We start from the raw sequence: 20,211 nt of genomic DNA, 5'->3' as shown, positions 1-20,211 counted from the left end.
TCTATGTCGCCATAGCCCTGTTTCCGCCTCCTCGGAGAAGCATGTCGATGACCTCCCTCTCCTCTGCCAATTCTTACTCCCCCTTTCAATCTCAAGCTGAACGGATGACACAATCCCAAACCCCCGGGCTGGACACGCTTGCGGAGGGGTCGCAGTATGCGCTAGAGCAGCTCCAGTTGGCACGCGAAGCTGATACTGCCGACCTCCCGTCCGATCCTGGGAACACTCTCGGCCCGAAGACGTCCAAACATCCCCAACATCTCCTCTACAGCGAACAAAATGGATCCAATTCAAGTCTTAAGGATCCTGAATTGCGCAATTCCCTTACTGAAGCGCGCTCTGCTATTCGCAAAAACTCATCCGCAACCCCAGCCCGGCGGAGAATTAGCCGGGCCTGCGACCAGTGCAACCAATTGCGAACCAAATGTGATGGGCATAACCCATGTGCGCATTGTGTTGGTACAGTTTTCCCACCAGCGAACCGTCTCCATTTGCCCGTTGGTTGAACTAACAGTTCCCAGAGTTCGGACTCAGCTGTGAGTACGCCCGCGAGCGCAAGAAGCGCGGGAAAGCGTCGAAAAAGGATATAGCCGCCACTGGCATTACCGACAACGACATTGCTGGCAACGAAAACATAACGCTTGCCAAAGTACGGCCCTCAAACGGACAACCATTGCACGAATCCAACGAAAATTACGATCGCGCCTTTGACGCCGCGCGGACTCTAACTGAAGGCGCACAATCTCGGGCGCATAACATGGAGGTGGCTGGCTTATCTGCTATGCGCCAAAATCAAGCGCCCGTCCAAGCGCCTTCTCAGCAGCAGATGGGTTCCAACATGACAGGCATGCCATTCAATAATTACGCAGCGCTCCAAGAATCGCACCGACCCTCAATGTCCGTGCCAGATATGCGCTCCATACAGATGATGCAAAACTCAAATGGGAACCCTCGATCGCCGGGTTCAATGCTTCATGCTCAAGGGTTTTCGGGGTATAATGACGGCGCATACCCTTTGATGAATGCGCAAGACGCAAATCCGAGCTCCATGAACCACTTCCGCATTGGAAACTCGACAGAGAACCCATCGGCTTCTTTTATGGGATTCTCTCCTCCAGCGCAGTCACCTAGCTGGTTGCCACTCCCTCCCCCATCACCCGCGAACTTCCCTTCCTTCAGCATGCCCCCTTTCTCCAGCTCATTGAGATACCCGGTCTTGCAACCAGTTCTTCCGCACATTATATCTATAATCCCTCAATCTCTCGCCTGCGATCTCCTAGACGTCTATTTCACCAGCTCATCGTCCTCGCATCTTTCTCCGTCGTCGCCCTATGTGGTTGGCTATGTCTTCCGCAAGCAATCATTCCTACACCCCACAAAGCCGCGATCGTGCACCCCCGGGCTTCTCGCCAGCATGCTGTGGGTCGCAGCTCAAACAAGTGAGGCTGCATTTTTGACATCACCCCCCTCAGCTCGAGGCCGAGTCTGCCAAAAACTTCTGGAGTTGACTATTGGCTTACTTCGACCACTTATCCACGGACCTGCCACCGGAGAAGCGTCTCCCAATTACCCAGCTAATATGGTAATCAACGGGGTGGCTCTGGGTGGGTTTGGGGTATCCATGGATCAACTGGGTGCTCAAAGTAGTGCTACTGGCGCAGTTGATGACGTCGCTACGTATGTTCACTTGGCGACTGTCGTCTCTGCTAGCGAATATAAAGCTGCAAGTATGCGATGGTGGACAGCTGCCTGGTCTCTCGCGCGAGAGCTCAAGCTCGGTCGCGAATTACCGCCTAATGCAACAACCCGTCAAGACGGCGAAATGGAGGGTGAGGGGGACATTGATGTGAATGGCAACAAGAGGCAATCGTCCTCTTTGCTAGGCCACGGCCCAGGCAACTCTGCGATTAATCTCACAGAGGAAGAACGCGAGGAACGCCGGCGACTCTGGTGGCTGTTATATGCAACAGATCGCCACCTGGCACTTTGTTACAACCGACCCTTGACATTGCTGGACAAAGAGTGCGAGGGATTGTTACAGCCGATGAACGATGATATCTGGCAGGCGGGCGACTTTTCATCTGTCAACTACCGCCGTGCTGGCCCATCGTCTGAATGCACTGGCCATAGCATGTTTGGGTATTTCTTACCCCTAATGTCTATCCTGGGTGAGATTGTGGATTTACAACATGCCCGCAATCACCCGCGCTTCGGTCTCCATTTCCGCAATAGTGGCGAGTGGGAAAGTCAGGCCATGGAAATCAGCCGGCAGCTCGATGTTTACGCCCAGAGCCTGAAAGAATTTGAGGCTCGATATACTAGCTCTATCGCCCTCGGGGCCGGTGAGCCTGACACAGCCATGGAAGGTTCCAACCTGAACCACGTCAGCCCGTCTGGTCGGTCGAGTAGCACGGTAGGATCGCATGTGAGCGAGTCCATCGTTCATACGAGGATGGTGGTTGCCTATGGCACCCACATTATGCATGTACTCCACATTCTGCTGGCTGGGAAGTGGGACCCGATCAACTTGCTCGACGATAACGATCTGTGGATTTCTTCCGAGTCGTTTATTACTGCCATGGGCCATGCAGTCAGCTCTGCTGAGGCGGCCTCGGACATTTTAGAATACGACCCCGATCTAAGCTTCATGCCCTTCTTCTTTGGCATATATCTTTTGCAAGGCAGCTTTTTGCTGCTCTTAACTGCGGATAAACTACAAGGAGATGCCAGTCCCAGTGTTGTTCGAGCCTGTGAAACAATCGTACGAGCGCATGAGGCTTGCGTCGTGACTTTGAACACTGAATATCAGGTAAGATTTATCCGTGACCAAGGCTTATACCTACCGAAACTAATATCGTGCAGCGAACGTTCCGAAAGGTGATGCGCTCGGCACTGGCTCAAGTCCGCGGCCGTGTGCCAGAAGACTTCGGCGAGCAGCAGTCACGCAGGCGTGAGGTGCTAGCCCTTTACCGCTGGAGTGGCGATGGCAGCGGCCTCGCGCTTTAGCAAGGCTGCCACCTGTTGTCTCGCTTTTAGATTTATTATGCTTTCCTTTTCCTTTGATTTTGGTTCAATTTGCGGCCTGTATACTATTTTTTTCCTGGATTTTGGACATACCCCGAGGAGCAAAAAGGCGCACAGTCTTGGTGTCTATATATTGACCCGGCACATACCATACCTACCTACGTATTCATTTTAGATGGTTTTAGGAATATCCTTTAGGTATAACGAGTTCGTTCTCTTTTCTATATTCCCTACAAGCCCATTGCTTTAATCGGATGTTACGAAGACCTCCGAGCTGTTCGCTGGTTCGATGTAACTCTAACAGATCAATACATTAATACTTATAATATTGAGCCACACAAACTTTGTAATTACTATCTTATACCTGTTTAATACTTTCAATTTCTATTTTTGCCTTCAGTTGTATAAAAGTGGAATTCACATCATGTGACGATGCTTATTTCGGACTCCACCCAAGCTCCGATGCTCCTTCAGCTGCACACCTCTTCAACCTCAGCCACCATCTCTCCCAACAAATGACAGCACTCGAGATCACAAGACCAACAAAATGAAACCCTATATAGGCATACCTCTCGTCTTTGGACTTGTCTATCGAGCTTGGTCGCGCAAATCCCTTACCCCGCTCGGTCTGGTATTTGCGGGATGTTCAGCCGCCGCGCATGCTCTCCATCCATGGTCGGCACCCGTGGCGCTTCTCGCAGTATTCTATTTCGGTGGGACGAAGGTCACAAAGGTATGGAGCTATCCATATGTGGAGGGGAGCTGCATACTATCCGCTCTTCAGCCTATATCTATGTTATGGGCGCAGCTTACAAGATCGCGATGACAGGTAAAACATGAGATTAAGTCACATTTAACACTCTCCGCAACCGGTGCGGAAGGCGGCGAAGGCCCCCGAAACCATATTCAAGTCCTAGCGAACTCCGTTGTCGCTACCATATTATCGATCGCTCATACGATTATTCTGTCCAAAACAACAGGCACCGAATCATGTTTCTCACTCGGTCAGAATGCGGCTGACATATTGATTGTTGGCATTGTAGCGTATGTCACTCAACATCACATTTTATGCCTACACTATCTGTTCTAGAGCATATAGCTAATAAGCTTTTTTTCGCAGAAACTACGCCGCTGTCGCTGCAGACACCTTCTCCTCCGAGCTTGGCATTCTCTCGAAATCAAAACCCCGCCTGATTACCTCGTTGAATCTCCGTGAAGTCCCTCCCGGTACAAATGGTGGTGTTACTGCAGCTGGTCTTGGGGCCGGTCTTCTGGGGTCGTTCATTGTTTCCGCGACATCTGCTGCGGTTCTTCCGTTCTGTTCTAGTGCCGGATTGAAGGATCGGGCTCTGTGGACCATAGCTATGACTCTTTGGGGTACATTAGGCAGTGTTCTTGACAGTGTCCTTGGTGGGCTTTTGCAGGCCAGTGTTGTCGATAAGAGAAGCGGGAAGGTTGTAGAGGGTAGCGGTGGTAGGAAGGTGAGTTCACGGTTATTTGTCCTTGGCCACTGTGTACAAAGCTCTAATCTTGTTTTTCTAGGTTCTCATTCACCCTTCCACGGGCAAGCCGGTTGTTCCTGCTAATAGCACCGCCCAAACCACTGGTAGCATACATAATGCTGCATTGCGTGGCGTCCAGGCGACACATATCCCCGAGGAAAGTCAGGAAAGTCGTCGTCTTGAAACTGGTCATGACTGGCTAGACAACAACGGTGTCAATCTTCTCATGGCTGCAACTATGAGTGTCGGAGCGATGGGTATTGCACAGTGGTTCTGGGGATTGGATGTGTTTGAGTTGCTGGTGTGAATTCTATAGATATTCTTCTGGTGGAATTCCGAACTAATCCAAGTCTCGAACATGTTTATTTTTCGGGTTTAGATGAAACTTATGAATATATGTCTTTATCTCTCTTATTATTTTGAATGTCCGCTTTGAGAAGCGCAGTCTAGCTTTTTGTTTGCCTTAGCTGCTTCCAACTCATCACCTTCCCACCTTTCCTCTTCGAAAAATGCAGTATTTGTTTTGTTTTTTTTTCTCTTCCACTTCCCTTATCTTCTTCTGGTATTCCCTTCGCATCTCAACAACAACACCGGCCTAATCAGGCAAAGCCAACGCGACCTTGACTCAACCACGGTTCATCACGTGTCACCGTTGGCCCTAGCTTGTGAGTCTTTTCTACGTGCCTAGTGTCCCTAGGCTTCATTTCGGACTCAGAGGGCTGACTTTGGCTTGATCTAGACAAAAAGAGCACGCCTGCCAAAATGCCAACCGAAGAAGAACGCGCAATGCACGTGCGAGTCACAAAGCCAAGCGTCTCTTTCCTACCGGAGACTGAAACATCCAAGACCGTGACATATGACCTCCATCACGGTGACTTGCTTCCTGTGTATGACTACGTCTCCCAGGAATACATGATGACCGGCGTTGCTGTTGCCAACTCGTACTGCACACGCCTTATTCTTCGTTGCCCTACCGATCCTGGTAAATTCTCTGGTCTTGTCATCATGGAACCATCTCACCTATGGGGTGGAACAACTATCTGGCGTCTCATTAATCGGTGGCTGATGCGTAATGGTGAGTTTTCATGCATTCTAGTTTGACATGTTGTCTGTGCTAATGGACGGAAGGACATGCCTGGCTGGAGGTTGATTCCCAGGCTCCCGCTGCAATTGACCAGATCAAAAAAGTTGATCCCGAACGCTACAAAAACATGCACTTTATCCCCTGCCGGACCCTAGAGGAGTTTTCCAGCAACATACCCTCGTTCTCTAACGCAGATGAGCTGTGGAACAATTACAGGATCTTCAAGGAAAGATGGTGGGCCGCAACCTTGCAGTCTCCGGAGATTCTCGTTGCTGCCTCACATGCCTTGAGATCGGGACAGCTGGGTATGAAGGCCCAACGCGTCGTACTGACTGGTCTTTCCCAGACTGCAGACTTGATAAGAAAGTTCATCGTTGAGTCTCTTCATCTCCGACTTCCTAACGGATGCGCCCCATTTGAGGGATTCATGCCATGCCAATGCGATGGCGGTAACCCACTTCCAGACATGCGCGATGCAAAAGTCATTGAGGTGCTAGGTGAATTCGAGCTCGTTTACATCAAGACACTCTACGGCGGAAGTGAAAGCCCCCTCATCGCCGTGCTGATAGTAGGTCATTCCGGCTCTACGAAGTCGCCGGCATGTCCCATCGCGAGACTCGATACCTCTCTATGGCTGATAAGAAGCGTTTGTCAGTTGTTGATCTGGAAGGTGCGCAGTGGAGCACTTTTGCCAATTCCTTCCTTTACCATGCCCTCTTCGATGCTATGAACAAATGGATTACGACCGGTGTAGCTCCCCCGCGAGGTACCACAATTGATGTCGACAAATTCGGAAACATCGAGCGAGACGAGTACGGAAATGCGCTGGCTGGGGTCAGAACTGTTCATATAGACGTGCCTACTGCCAGAATCGTCGATGTTACCCCTCAGCCGCATCCGCATTGGCACACTGGTAAGTTGACCATTTCTGTGAGGATCTACTTCATATTTTCTAACCTGGTTATTATTAAAAGGCACCGAGGCCCCTTTCAAAGATGTCAAACTGTGGGCGATCTACAAAACGGTAGCCAACTATCGACGTCAGGCGGGAGAAGCCATCAACCGGCAGCTTGAAGCCGGATTTCTGTTGCCTGAGGATGCCGAGGTTCTGCGTCGCGATACGGTTGAGCAGGTCTCCTTTTAGAATTTTCAAGCTACAGAATTGCTTGTTTCTCATCATGGATTTGGGGGGCATTACTTGGGACCTTGGGACCCTGGGGTTCTTAGGAACAGTCACTTGTGGCGAACTGCAATCATCATGTGCCCCAGGGTGCCTTTGGTCATGTTGGATTGGATTCGAGATCAATTCTGCCCTTCCGTGATTTCAATGTCTTTAGCTAGGACCGCTTGAATGTCTCCTTCCATGTCAATGTAATTCAATTCAACAATTTGCCAATAATGATCACATGGAATCATTCTTCGCCTATGTTTTGATTATACCATTTGTAAAAGCATATTTTATTCGCATCTCCCTCAATATGCTCGCTTGCTGGCCCACGTACAAATTCTACAAGACGCAAAGCCTGGAGCATTTGGTCTACAGTACGCTATAAGCAACTATACAGATGGCGGGGTCTTTCCTATCTGGGCTGCTGCCGCTTTTATGGGGTGCTCAATCTCAAAAGTGACATCAGGGATATCTTGTTCCCTACTACCACCGTTTTCTTTGCTAATCATTATACTTCGTTATATTAACTATGTGTAGCCGCCAGCCAACTGGGAATGCTTGGCATATCGTTCCATTTTTACATGGATTAAGATTGGTGATCCCTCTGAGTAGGTAGTACAGGTTTCAGCATGATACTGGAGTCACTACTACCATGTGCAATGACTGCATTGGAAACTAGTCATCGAGTTGCATTAACAGACAAATCTTCAAAGGAAATGATTCGCACAAAATCACTTGCAAAGTTATAGAAATAGACCTTCCAACCATAGTGTAAATCTTGCCCAAAACAGTCTACAACACCCATGTTAGCACAGATGATCACTAAATTTCCCACTGCAGGATATAATTACCTAATAGAAACAGAATGCCACTAAGGCTGCCCATGTCCAATCCCTTGCTCCATTGCCCCCGGTGTTTTGACATATGCCGGGGCTGGTTGTTGGACCGGGGTGTACGGTACCCATTGCTGTATAGGGGGCGGTTGGAAAGATTTCTCCAGTTCCCTTTCTTTCTTTTTGCGGTCACGACGCGCTTTGATGAGAAGGACAATAACAACAGCAATGACAATGAGGACAACGATTGGAATGAGGATCACTTTGAGCAGAAGCTTTACAAGACCCATGATGAGGAGTACAGGGATAGGTGACAGAGACCAATATCACTCGAAAGGCGATTATAGTAAGAATATAATTTAGGAAGGTACCTGAGGGGAAAGGATACGCCTTGGATGGGTGAATTGAGGGACCTTTATACCCCGATCTGCTCAACGCCCTGACTTTGTGTGACTAGGCCATGTCGTATCAACGGGGCATAGGTGCATTCTACATGAAGATAGGGCATGGCGCAGCGCTAAATGGTGATATTTGGTTGGCGGCCACCCTTTGGGTGTACTTAATTTGATATGGAAACACAAGGCCGGCGACTACCTTTCCTAATAAAGACATACTTTATTAGCCTAGTTCAGGCGCTGCAACTGTGATGGATCGTACATGACTGGTGTTTCAGCATTCCTTCTTAGGGCCTTGTTATGCAGCTCTATAAATGGACCTGATTGAACTGGGGTTTATGTTGTGTGACTTTGAACAGCCACAGTGTGTACGCAATAATGATTTGTCTCTACATACAGGAAACAAACGCATAGTCATTACGGAGCTAAAAGCAAGATAATATGATTCTGAGAATGCAAAATAAGAAAGGGGAATTCTGCTGCCTGATCATATCCCCCCTGGCCGGTTAGCCGGCAAACTAACGGATGTGACGACTATTGATTTGGTTGCTTATATCCACATGATGCTTGAGTTAGAGCCGTCTATTGTCTAGAGAGGATCCTTTGGAGTTGGAGGCAAGTCGACCTGGAAAATCCCCTTCAGTCTCCGTGGGAAATCTGTATGAAAACTGAGTTTATTGAATTTAATCTAAAGGATTGGTTTAATTAAAATTGGTGCATTTGTCTGATCACAGCGCCAAGTCTCAGCCCTACGAGGTGGCTCCACTATGGCGATCCTTGCCTTTGGCTTTTAGAATATTTTGCAAAATCTTGTATCATTTTTGAGTGCTCGCTAGAAGCATAGATGTTATACCTGGTTCAAATTTAATGACTCTAACTGGAAATAATTAATGGCCGACCCTGCAGCATCCTAAACGAAAGGTGCATCGACTGCATCTGGGTGCACGTAGAATGCAATTGCGATTATCAGGTACCTAGGAGAAATAATTAGTACTGAAGACAATCATAACACGCATGTGGTTACTCACGTTCCAACCAATAAAGACCCTTCGTAGTAATTGGATCGACCTCCACGAATCAAGCAGTCCATGACTATGACCGATATGAAGAATACCACAGTTTCAAAGGGACTGTAGCGCAAGGACATGGGCTGCCCAAGAACAAAGCCACACATGACCAGGAACGGACTCACAAACAATGCGATCTGCAAAGTGCTTCCCACGACCACACCAATTGCGAGGTCCATATTGCCCTTGATTGAAGAATTCACCACAGTATTGAATTCTCCCGCATTTCCGACAATCGGAACCACAATCAAGCCAATAAAAGCCCGGCTCACATGCCACTTATCTACAAAGCCATCGACACTGTCCACCAGACGATCAGAGCAGACGGTGACCCCGAGGGTTGCAAGGATCAAAACGATGCTTGCCGACCATGGGCCCAGAAGTCGCTCCTCTTCTTCCCCTTCTTGTTTATCGTCGACGAATAGCTCGGAGTGACTCTTCAGTTGGAAGTAAAGGTAGACCAGGTAGAATGTGAGTAGAATCACGGAGGCAGCACGGGAGAGACTTAGGACGCTGGCTTCCACGTCGTGGGATTTGGACGGTATGGTTGAATAGAGGACGGATGGGATGATCAATGTTGCAGAAGAAACCACCATCAAAGATGATAGTATCCCACTAACGTCCACGTTGAATTTCACCACATCTTTTCCATAGCCGCCGCAGAACAATGAAACACCGAGGATCTAAATTTTCGTGTAAGTAGGCAAGACCATCTGGGCAGTGAACATGCAATAAAATCCAAACCTACCAGGAGATTTCCTGACAGAATACTGCCCACCATACTAGATTGCACAATACTGATTTCTCCCTGTCGGACCGCAGTGATCCCCACCTGCATAGTGACCAGTGTCAGTTTCCTACCTTAACAGAGCGTCAAACGTCCACTCACAATCATTTCGACGGCATTTCCAAATGTCGCATTTATTAGCCCTCCAACTGTTTGCCCGACACTTTTTGCCAGTTCCTCTGTGGCGAACGACAGTAATGCAGCGAGAGGAAGAATCGCCAAGAAGTTGAACACGAAGGAAATCGAGTCATCCCATCCTTGACTCCCCGCAATTATACCCAGAAACACAAACGGCAGTAGCAAATTGGAGTAGCTGCATCCCAGCGTAATCTTGATCACACGTAAAACCGAGTTGCCTAGGAACATAGCGCGCTTCGAGCCGGGGTAGTTTGTGTCACGCAAATCCGTAGGTTCCTCTCCGTTTCTTTCGCGTCCATCTTCCTCCCTGAGTAATGAATCTTGTTCATAGGCTGTATTTGATTCGAGGGACCTGGCCATGATTTCAGGGTCAACCTTGGTTGACTTTCGCAGTCGGGGGTGAGCTGTGTTATTCATGTTGTCAAGAGTGAGGAAAGAGACCAAAAGAACATTGGGGTTGAGGGTCAAGGGATGATGTATTACTCCACTTCCTTTCAGTCCTGGGCATCTGCGTACGCATTGGTGTAACTGGTGGATTGCGTCGACAGCTAGGATTCTTCTACTTAAAGAGCCATGCAGATAAAAATACATGTATCTGTTGGTTAATTACAGTTGGTTACGGTTAATTACATCTGTGACCGTATCGGATGGAAATATTACTATAATACAACGAGCCTCATTTATTGACCTGCACATGTGTGTGGACTTTCCACAGACGGATGAATTCTCTCAGATTCACCTTTCTGCTCAATGAATCATGCCTCGCGATCGAAGCTCACTTATGCTATATTGCAATTCCGTTATGGCACATATCCAGCACCACCTTGGCGTCTTGTCACTTTTGATACCTCTCATCGGTATCATAGGAGGAGCCCTGAAGTGGAACAGTGCTGTCATCTTCGCTCTTAACATTGTCGCTCTGATTCCACTTGGGTCATGGATTAATCGATCAGTCGATGCACTGACTGTAGGTGGCAGTCGGGCCGTTATTGAAGTGCTGAAATCAACACTGGGAAACTCGGTGGAATTAATGGTTATATCCAAGGACTCCATCTTCAATGCAAATATAGACTGACGATGATTTATCCAGATCGGAATCAATGCGATCGCGCAAAACCAACCACACATCTCCCAGTCCGTGATACTTGGAAGTGTCATAAGCAATTTATTACTGGTAAATCCCAGTAACATATCCAATCATTGGTGCTATGAACCTTCTCCTGATACAAACTATACATCTAGGTCCTAGGCACCACTATCTTCGTCTCAGGCTATGACCAAAAGCGACTCCGGTTCGATCGCACCCTCACAACAGTTCTCTCATCCCTTATGATGGTCGTCTTCATCCTCCTCGCCCTCCCAACCATAATGGATGTCTTCCCATCCGCCAAAGCCACCCCTGAAGACCAAATACTCTTGACACAACGTGTAACAGCCATTGTTCTTGCCATTCTGCTTCTTACATTCCTCGTCTTCCGCCTTGGCACCCATGCAGCCATGTTCGCAAGCACCCCATTCAGCCAGCGAGACTACGCCCGCAGCGACCATCAATCTCGCCAGAACCAGATCATGGAGGCCCAGATCCCACAACCATATATTGGCAAGGGCCCAGCAACTATAATATTAGCCGTTGCTTCTGTTTTTGCGCTTGTGTGCACTCATTACATAGTTGGGAGTTTGAGTGGCGTTGCTTCGATAACGGGTATGAACCAGTCTTTCCTTGCCGTGACGCTTATTCCTCTGCTTGGGAACTTGGTCAAATACCGCTCTATTGTGGTGGGGTCTCGATCCCTCAATCAGATTGAGCTTGGGATCAGGGCGGTTATTAATAATGTGTTGCGGGTTACGATGCTTCTTGCTCCGCTGCTGGTTCTTGTTGGTTGGGCTTTTGATCAACCGCTCATTCTTAGGTTTGATGGGTTTGAGGCTACGACACTCTTGCTTAGTGTTGTGGTTATGACTTATCTCATATCTGATGGACGGAGTAATTACTTCGAGGGGCTGATGCTAATTGGAACGTGAGTCGCTTGTATTGTCTTTTGGGCTTATTGTTCATCGGTATTGACTTTGCTTTCTCTTAACAGATACATGATCATTACTTTTGCGTTCTTTATTAGGCCTGAAGTGTCGGCGAATGTGATTTTCCTAGGTACTTAGATTCTTTCTGTCCTGATATATCACATCATTCGTTACTTGAGGTGTCTCCTAAAGATGTGTTGTGGCAAAGGCCATGAGCTACCTAGTGCGCATAGAACGCCACAACTAGACTAGAGTAACTATAATTATGTATCAGTAAAATTATCGTTTGGAGTCAGCAAGGAAACTAGGGAAACTTACAGAGCAAGTAGCATCGCGCCATGAATGTAGGCGTACTGCCCATCACGAAGTAAATGATTAACCACCAGGATAGCCAAAAACATAGCAACAGTCTGGAAGGAGTCAAAGAAAAGCGTCATCGGCTCGGCAATACACCAGCCGATAATCACCAAGAATGGTATGACAAACAGGCCAATCTGCAAGAGACTGTCGATGATAACCCGGATTGCAGAGTCCGTGTCTCCTGTGCGAGAGGCCGTAATCACAGTAACCCCCTCGGTGCTATTGCTGGCGATTGGGATAAAAACGATTGCGATAAATACTTCAGAGACTCCGAGCGTTTTTGTCATGTCACCGATGCTTTCAAGCAGAAGTTCTGTGCAAAAGACTGTTGCGGCCACCGCAGTTATCAATCGGATAATTGATGAAGCCAGGCTGGCTCGGTTGGTTAAAGGTGATGAATCTCCTTCAATTTCATCGTCACTGGTTTCACTCTCATTTGAAAGGAAGAGGTGTTTGTGAGTCCCGAGGTAGAAGTAGAGGTAACCCCCGTAGAGCGCGAGCAGTACAAATGACGTTCCTCGGGAGAAGGATAGCACCCTGTCATCAATCTCAGATACTGGGAAAGTCGAATAGAGAGCGGTTGGCAGAAGCATCGTCACGGATGTGATCATCATCAAGGAGGATAAAGTCTTTGCAAGAGCGCTGTTGAACTCTAAAACTTCCTTGTTGTACGAAGCTGTGATGAGGCAGCAGCCGAAGACCTAGATTTGGCTGTCAGTCGGACAATATGGCCGCCACTAAGTTTTTCATAATGCCAGAACTTACAAGCAAAATATCTGATAGAATACTCCCAACCATAACAGACTGTGCAAATGAGATCTCGCCATGAACCAGAGCTAGAATGCCCGCCTGGACTGGGTGAGCATCGGGTTGTTTCGAAATCTGGGACATCAATTGTGACTCACTGTGAGTTCTACGGTGTTGCTGAATGTGGCACTGAGTAATGCACCTTGCAACTCTCCGAGATGCTCAGCGAGCTCATCGGATGAGATAGATATCGCCTCAGACAAGAAGATAATGGCGACGATATTCACCACAAGAACTATGATCGGGTTCCAATGAAAAATCTTTGCAAGACCAGCCAGAGGTAATAAAACCATCACTGGCCATCCATGATTGATATTCAGTTCCCTCAGTCCTGTTTGCGATGGCATCTTGAAGAACCTCTGGATTTGAGTCCAAGGATCTATATCTGCATCTTGGATTTGGTGACGCTGATGGCGACTGGGCTCTGATCCACAAGGTTCTGGCTGCGTGCCTCGGCGAGACATGATCAATCTGGAGAAATCTGGGCAACCTCTGAAGTGAAGCTTAAAGTGAGATGTGACCCGAGGACCGGGGAAACATGAGTTCGGGACAAGTTGTGTTTCAAACGTTACCGTGGTACAGATACGGGTACTAGTATCTAGGTACCTAGGTAACTTTCACCCTTAATTAAAGTTACAGCCCTATTACTAGCGCCAAACAGACGTGCCGCATCTCCACTGTGGAATTGGTGGTACACGCGGTAGGGCTGAACCAGCTAGCCGTTTGATATTTTGCAACGTCATGTATGCATACGGTATACAGCTTTCAGGCAACAGCATTTCTTGTATTGGTCTCAGCCTTATGGAATATTTGATGCAGGGTTGAGGCTATTAATATTCCAAAAATATCATGTGGAATGACGATCGTTCATGTTACTTTACAATTTACAAAATTATTACCCGGAGAACACCGTCTCCGTTGACCCCTCTCTCGTCTGTATTGTCATTAATCGGAGCATTCGTGTCCCCCCCCACACCTTGGCAATGCGTTCACAGCTCGCAATTATTCTCCTTTGAGTCGCATGTCGCACTCTCCTGTCTTCATCATCAACCCCACCTATTGACACCCTCCGATACGGGTAAATGATTAAGAACCCGTCTATCAGAACATCCACACAAACGAACATCAACCTGCCCCGGAGTTGAGTGATCCCTGCTGCCCTGCCTGTGATCTATGGACAAACATCCTCCCTCCCTCGAGTCGCTCCAGAGGGAGGTCAGTGAGCTCACAGCCATATACCATGGCCGAGGCTGGACGACCGAAGCAACAGACCTGAAGTCGTCAATGACGACAGTGGGGAATCGGGTACTCACGACAGATGCGGATTCTGACGCAGCGACAATAACTCTCGAAGAGCTATCCGCATGTGTCAAGGCATGGCTGCAAGCCAAATCATGGATTGCTGCCGAAGATCTAGCCATTCTGGTGCTGAACTCCTGCAAAAACCTGAAGGGAGAGCAAGACTTAATGACGATGACAGCAATGCACAATCTTGCTTCAGCGTATTGGGGCCGAGGGCAGCTGGATCAGGCTGCTGCTCTCGCCGCCCGGGTTACCAAGCTGAGACAAGAGATTCTCGGCGAGGCGCATCCCCAGACATTGACTTCGATGACGAATCTAGCTTCCACGTATCGGAGCCAAGGGCTTTGGGGTGATGCTCACGAGCTTGATTCGAGGATTTTCGAGACGAAGAAGAAAACCATCGGTCCCAACCATCCATCCACCTTGGGTTCAATGTCTAATTTGGCTATATCGTATGCCAATCTCGGTCAGTATGAAGAGGCCGAGTCAATTGCGCGCCAACTGGTCGATCTCGGGGAAATGGAATTATCTCCCGCCGATGCTTCACTGTTAAACTGGAAACTTACTCTGGCATCAACATACCGAGATCAGGGGAGGCTAGACGACGCTGAAAGGTTAGAACGGGCGGTTGTCGATGTTAGTCGGGAGGAACTTGGGACATATAATCCCTTCACCTTGACCGCTATGGCCAACCTTGCGTCCACGTTCCGTCATCAAGGCCGATGGATCGATGCCGAACGCCTTGAAAAAGAAGTCGTGGCTAGTAGCGAGGCTGTGCTCGGCGAAACACACCCCCAAACCCTCATGTCCATCAGTAACCTTGCCTCAACATATCGCAATCAGGGTCGGCTCGAAGAAGCCAAAGACCTCGGAGGAAAAGCAACAGCTGTGATGAAAGAGGTCCTCGGGGAACGTCATCCACACACACTAGTTGCCATGGCGGATCTTGCAGTGACATATCAAATGATGAGGCAATCACCGGATGCCGAGATCCTGGCAGCCCGGTCTGTGCGCCTGATGGAAGAGACCATAGGCAAAGACCACCCTCACACACTTAGTGCGATGGCCAACCTGAGCTTTATATACCAGTCGCAAAGCAAGTGGGAGGTCGCCGGTGGAATGGCTGAAACGTTACATTCTCGCAGAGAAAAGGCATTTGGAACGGACCACCCAGATACGGTGGCAGCGCTGGAGGATTTGAGGAGAGTAGCGTGGGTAGAAGCGGCGGATCAGAATGCACAGCGTACGTTGAATTAGACTCTCTTTTGGGCTTGAAATGTGGAGGGGCGTTGCCGAATGCCCCCAGTGCCGTTAGTCTGTATCTAGCCAGTATTGGCCATTTTTAGCCATTTTTTAATCAATTTTTTGTGGGCTCAATGATCAATGATTAAGTTTTGTTGGCGCTACACCTCTTTTTGAATCATTTAGGTCGAGGGGGTCAGCCAGCCTCGGGCATTAACATGGTATTTTGTCTTGCACAGCCTCCTTGCCAAGACTCGAGACTGTCAATAATCTTCTTGTGTGAGCTCTGAGGCTTGCTTTTGGGGAGTACAATAGATAGCATAGCCCTGTGAGAAACTCAGTTGCCTGTTCTGGATTTGACTTTGGTTGTTTGTTAGGCTGCATATTTCATGATATGTCTAATGGCGGGCGCTTGTCAAACATCGGCATATCTATTACTATCTAGTTAAAAGGAACTAATAAGGGAGGACCCATATTATTGATGACCGAGTAAATGATCTCCGAGTGATCCATGATCCATGCCCTATAACATGCGGGATAGCATCAGAAGTACATAGGTTGCTATATGAGCTCAAATACATATGCTCTTTGAATATCAAGTTATGATACTCTGATATCCTGTGTCGTAATCTCCGAATAAATATCAATATAGTTACAATAGACCAGTTGACCTAACTACGAGGGATTCCACATCTAAATCTCCCGAAATACGCCAAGCTGTATTTTACAACTCCTTCCCCTTTTACACGTATTTGTATTTCGCCAGAGCACATGTGCACTTTTTCAGATGTCCTTTCTGATTTATCCCATCCAACTCTCCCAATGACATTTTTCATGAAATGACGCCAACTTTAGGGCCCAATGGGCCTCGTATGTCTTTTTGGTCGCGAATAGTAAGTTCATCAGTGGTGAGGCCTAGAAATTCATCTTACTGACGATACCCAAAAGAAACCGCGATCAAAACATGTCACGGAACAACCCACCCAAGCGACTTTTTCTTCGGCTTTTTCCCTTGATCCTGACACATTAGGCGACCTTGTACAATCCAAAGATGTCCAGGGGTTGCGTGCCCTCGGTGGGGTAAAAGGTTTGGAGGAAGGACTGCGAACCGACGTTCACTCCGGTCTGAGCCTGGACGAGACCTACCTAGGTGCTCCTGTGAATGTCGCTGGAAGTACTACAAGCACTGCGCCAACAGAAAAGGTCCCCATCCCTAAACTTCCTATCCCGGCAGAGTTCGATGACGATGCATTCATCGACAGAAGGAAATTCTTTGGGGACAATCGCCTACCCATAAAGCAATCCCCCAGCTTCCTGTCACTGATGTGGGCAGCCTACAACGACCACGTCCTGTTCCTTCTAACTGGCGCTGCTATTATATCGCTTGCTTTGGGGCTATATCAGACATTCGGAACTAAACATACTGCTAATAACCCACCCGTTGAATGGGTGGAGGGTGTTGCCATCCTCGTCGCTATCGTCGTCATTACTCTCGCCGGTGCTGCGAATGACTATCAAAAGGAGTACAAGTTCCGGAAACTCAACAAGAAACAGCAAGATCGCAATGTTTGGGTCCTTCGATCCGCGAGGGTTCATGACGTTCCCATCTCTGAGGTTGTTGTTGGTGATATTGTCCACATCAGCCCGGGGGATATCGTACCTGCCGATGGAGTGTTGATAAGGGGTCATCAGGTCAAATGCGATGAGTCCTCGGCAACTGGCGAGTCTGATCCGGTCGATAAAAGCGCTATCGATACAAACCTTCCTAATGGCTCTCATGAGATCGATCCCTTCATTCTCTCTCATACCAAGGTCGTGGAAGGCGTCGGTGCATACCTCGTCTTGGCTACGGGCACCAAATCAAGCTATGGAAGAATCCTCCTCTCTCTCGACACCGATCCAGGGTTCACACCGCTTCAAGTACGGCTCAGCGTTCTTGCAAAGAATATCGCCCGCTTTGGTGCACTTGCGGCGCTTGTGCTGTTCGTAATCTTGTTCATAAAATTCTGTGTCGGCCTCCGGAATAGCGCTGAATCCGCCTCGGAAAAGGGGCAATCATTTTTGAATGTCTTCATTCTGGCCTTGACTGTCGTTGTGATCGCAGTCCCCGAAGGACTTCCTTTGGCAGTTACACTTGCGTTGTCATTCGCCACTACTCGAATGATGAGAGATAACAACTTGGTTCGACAGCTCCGAGCGTGCGAAACGATGGGACAAGCCACAGATATCTGCTCCGACAAGACGGGAACGTTGACACAGAATGAGATGACTGTTGTCGCAGGTTTCTTCGGTGCTACCTCACAATTTACCGATCGAGCTAGCAGTCCAGATATTTTGGATGAAGAAAATTCTTTATCTGTGGCAAAGTGCATGGGTCGTCTCTCAGGTCAATCAAGATCGCTTTTGAGGCAATCTATCGCGGTCAACTCGACCGCAATTGAAAGCCAGTATGACGGGGGTCGGCAATTTCTTGGGTCCCAAACAGAGGCAGCCTTATTGAGATTTTCCCAGGACTATCTCGAGCTAGGTCAGCTTGACTTTGATCGTGCCAGTGCGGAAGTTGTGGATCTTTTGCCTTTTGACGCTTCTCGCAAATACATGATCACGGTTGTCAAACTGGGTAGCGGGTTGTATCGATCATATGTGAAGGGTGCTCCTGAGATTCTCCTTAAGAAATGTGTGGCCACAATTTCACAGCCAATTCAAGGGCTTAGTACTGCTCCAATCACGGATGATGTTGTTGAACAAATACTCCAGACAATATCTCGGTACGCCTCACGGTCCTTGCGCACAATTGCGATTTGCTTCCGTGATGTAGAAGAGCTGCCTTTTAGAGGCGAGGAGGAAACTATCGACTTCGAGGAGCTGATGAAAGAGCTTACCTTTCATGGAATTTTGGGTCTACGAGACCCTCTCCGGGCCGATGCTCGGGGTGCTGTGGAGACCAGTCATAAAGCAGGTCTAACTGTGCGCATGGTTACCGGTGATAACCTTTTAACGGCAAGAGCCATTGCAGAAGAATGCGGGATCATTAACAGTCCAGATGATCTTGTGATGGAAGGCAGCAAATTCCGTGCGATGGATGAATCACTGCAAAAGGAGCTAGTTCCACGCCTCAAGGTCCTTGCTCGATCTCGTCCAGATGATAAGCGTGTTCTGGTCCAGCGTCTAAAGGATCTTGGAAGAGTTGTTGCTGTCACTGGAGACGGTACCAATGATGCCCCTGCCCTTGCAGCTGCTGATATCGGGTTCTCGATGGGAATATCCGGCACTGAAATTGCTCGTGAGGCTTCCTCCATTGTCCTGATGGATGATACATTTTCTTCAATTGTTAAGGCTATCATGTGGGGAAGAGCAGTCAGCGATGCCGTCAAGAAATTTTTGCAGGTAAACTAGAGGCTCTATCAACAAGGAGTATAGATGGCCGGTCAGACTAATATGCTTTTTCCAGTTCCAAATCACCATCACCTTCACCTCCGTGGGCCTAGCATTTGTCTCTGCGGTAGCCAACTCATCGCAAGAGTCAGTTCTTACACCAGTGCAGCTCATGTGGGTAAACCTCTTCCAAGACACTCTGGCAGCTCTGGCGCTAGCAACCGACCCCCCTCCTCGCCGGATCCTTGACCGCAAACCTGAGCCAACATCTACACCTTTGATTACCCCTACGATGTGGAAGATGATCATTGGCCAATCTGTGTATCAGATGGTAGTAACACTCGTTTTATACTTCGCGGGCTCTTCTATATTCTCCTACCACAGTGCCCTTCAAACATCACAGTTACAGACTGCTGTTTTCAACACCTATGTCTGGATGCAAATATTCAACATGTACAAGTATGTTGAGATTGCCTTCGGTTTTTTTCTTCTCTTGCTAACACCAATACAGCAATCGACAAATTGAGCGATCATTTAACCTAATCGAAGGGATCCATCATAACTGGCTCTTCATAGCAATCACCTGTATCATGATGGGAGCTCAGATCCTGATTATGTTCGTCGGCGGGCGGGCATTCTCAATCACGAAGTTGACTGGCGATCAATGGGCATATTCCATCGTCCTTGGTGCAATATCTATTCCCATCGGATTCCTTCTGCAAGCTATCCCCAATGTTGTTGTTGAGAAACCAATGGCAGGCATGGGGAGGCTATGGGACCGCTTATGCCGTCGGTGATCTCCCTTTCTTTTCCTTTTCTTTTCTCGATCAATCGCGCGAGCGTCTTTGAATATTGCATGGCCATTCAGACGGAATAGTTGTAAACTGGCTTCTTAATACCCACTCCTTTCTAGCATTCACTTGCTCAATACCGTAGTCCCTTATCAAGGTTCCCATTAGTTTGAGTTGCTCAAATTGAGCAAGGCTGCGGCCGAAGCATTGGTCGTACCCAGCTCTCCATTACAATAGGTCTTATCAATCCACACATGGATGGGAAATCGGTCGACATAACTCGTCTTTGTTGAAGCCAACGGTCTGGGTTGAATCTG

The 20,211-nt window shown here is 48.3% G+C and overlaps 9 protein-coding genes across 9 annotated transcripts; 6 read left to right on the top strand and 3 right to left on the bottom strand.

Annotated features, from left to right (window-relative positions):
- Positions 1 to 104: 104 nt before the first annotated feature.
- Positions 105 to 3,006, top strand: xlnR (putative C6 transcription factor; the record flags this gene model as incomplete). The annotated part of the gene is made up of 3 exons (XM_056873539.1): positions 105 to 459; positions 522 to 2,809; positions 2,863 to 3,006. 3 exons carry the CDS (start codon positions 105 to 107, stop codon positions 3,004 to 3,006), a joined length of 2,787 nt encoding a protein of 928 aa, XP_056731259.1.
- Positions 3,007 to 3,571: 565 nt separating this feature from the next.
- Positions 3,572 to 4,833, top strand: N7487_005791 (DUF92 domain-containing protein; the record flags this gene model as incomplete). Its single annotated transcript, XM_056873538.1, has 4 exons — positions 3,572 to 3,757; positions 3,854 to 4,068; positions 4,145 to 4,505; positions 4,567 to 4,833. 4 exons carry the CDS (start codon positions 3,572 to 3,574, stop codon positions 4,831 to 4,833), a joined length of 1,029 nt encoding a protein of 342 aa, XP_056731258.1.
- A 455-nt stretch (positions 4,834 to 5,288) lies between these two features.
- On the top strand, positions 5,289 to 6,754 carry N7487_005790 (uncharacterized protein; the record flags this gene model as incomplete). The annotated part of the gene is made up of 4 exons (XM_056873537.1): positions 5,289 to 5,601; positions 5,655 to 6,182; positions 6,203 to 6,523; positions 6,585 to 6,754. 4 exons carry the CDS (start codon positions 5,289 to 5,291, stop codon positions 6,752 to 6,754), a joined length of 1,332 nt encoding a protein of 443 aa, XP_056731257.1.
- Positions 6,755 to 7,649: 895 nt separating this feature from the next.
- Positions 7,650 to 7,901, bottom strand: N7487_005789 (uncharacterized protein; the record flags this gene model as incomplete). Its single annotated transcript, XM_056873536.1, has 1 exon — positions 7,650 to 7,901. One exon carries the CDS (start codon positions 7,899 to 7,901, stop codon positions 7,650 to 7,652), a length of 252 nt encoding a protein of 83 aa, XP_056731256.1.
- A 1,015-nt stretch (positions 7,902 to 8,916) lies between these two features.
- On the bottom strand, positions 8,917 to 10,415 carry N7487_005788 (uncharacterized protein; the record flags this gene model as incomplete). Its single annotated transcript, XM_056873535.1, has 4 exons — positions 8,917 to 8,980; positions 9,035 to 9,756; positions 9,822 to 9,905; positions 9,963 to 10,415. 4 exons carry the CDS (start codon positions 10,413 to 10,415, stop codon positions 8,917 to 8,919), a joined length of 1,323 nt encoding a protein of 440 aa, XP_056731255.1.
- A 340-nt stretch (positions 10,416 to 10,755) lies between these two features.
- N7487_005787 (uncharacterized protein) lies at positions 10,756 to 12,155 on the top strand (the record flags this gene model as incomplete). The annotated part of the gene is made up of 4 exons (XM_056873534.1): positions 10,756 to 11,031; positions 11,089 to 11,172; positions 11,241 to 12,016; positions 12,083 to 12,155. The coding sequence occupies 4 exons, from the start codon at positions 10,756 to 10,758 to the stop codon at positions 12,153 to 12,155; spliced, it is 1,209 nt and encodes a 402-aa protein (XP_056731254.1).
- An 82-nt stretch (positions 12,156 to 12,237) lies between these two features.
- On the bottom strand, positions 12,238 to 13,648 carry N7487_005786 (uncharacterized protein; the record flags this gene model as incomplete). Its single annotated transcript, XM_056873533.1, has 4 exons — positions 12,238 to 12,274; positions 12,336 to 13,078; positions 13,143 to 13,226; positions 13,283 to 13,648. 4 exons carry the CDS (start codon positions 13,646 to 13,648, stop codon positions 12,238 to 12,240), a joined length of 1,230 nt encoding a protein of 409 aa, XP_056731253.1.
- A 709-nt stretch (positions 13,649 to 14,357) lies between these two features.
- N7487_005785 (uncharacterized protein) lies at positions 14,358 to 15,743 on the top strand (the record flags this gene model as incomplete). The annotated part of the gene is made up of 1 exon (XM_056873532.1): positions 14,358 to 15,743. One exon carries the CDS (start codon positions 14,358 to 14,360, stop codon positions 15,741 to 15,743), a length of 1,386 nt encoding a protein of 461 aa, XP_056731252.1.
- Positions 15,744 to 16,567: 824 nt separating this feature from the next.
- N7487_005784 (uncharacterized protein) lies at positions 16,568 to 19,900 on the top strand (the record flags this gene model as incomplete). The annotated part of the gene is made up of 4 exons (XM_056873531.1): positions 16,568 to 16,598; positions 16,759 to 19,115; positions 19,180 to 19,562; positions 19,615 to 19,900. 4 exons carry the CDS (start codon positions 16,568 to 16,570, stop codon positions 19,898 to 19,900), a joined length of 3,057 nt encoding a protein of 1,018 aa, XP_056731251.1.
- Positions 19,901 to 20,211: the final 311 nt, after the last annotated feature.

The sequence above is a fragment of the Penicillium crustosum genome (assembly GCF_028827405.1).
Source record: "Penicillium crustosum strain IBT 35664 chromosome Unknown utg000002l_segment0_segment0, whole genome shotgun sequence".
NCBI classification, from domain to species: Eukaryota; Fungi; Ascomycota; class Eurotiomycetes; order Eurotiales; family Aspergillaceae; genus Penicillium; species Penicillium crustosum.
Note: the sequence above shows the minus strand (reverse complement) of the source record. Positions and strands in the feature narration are given on the sequence as shown.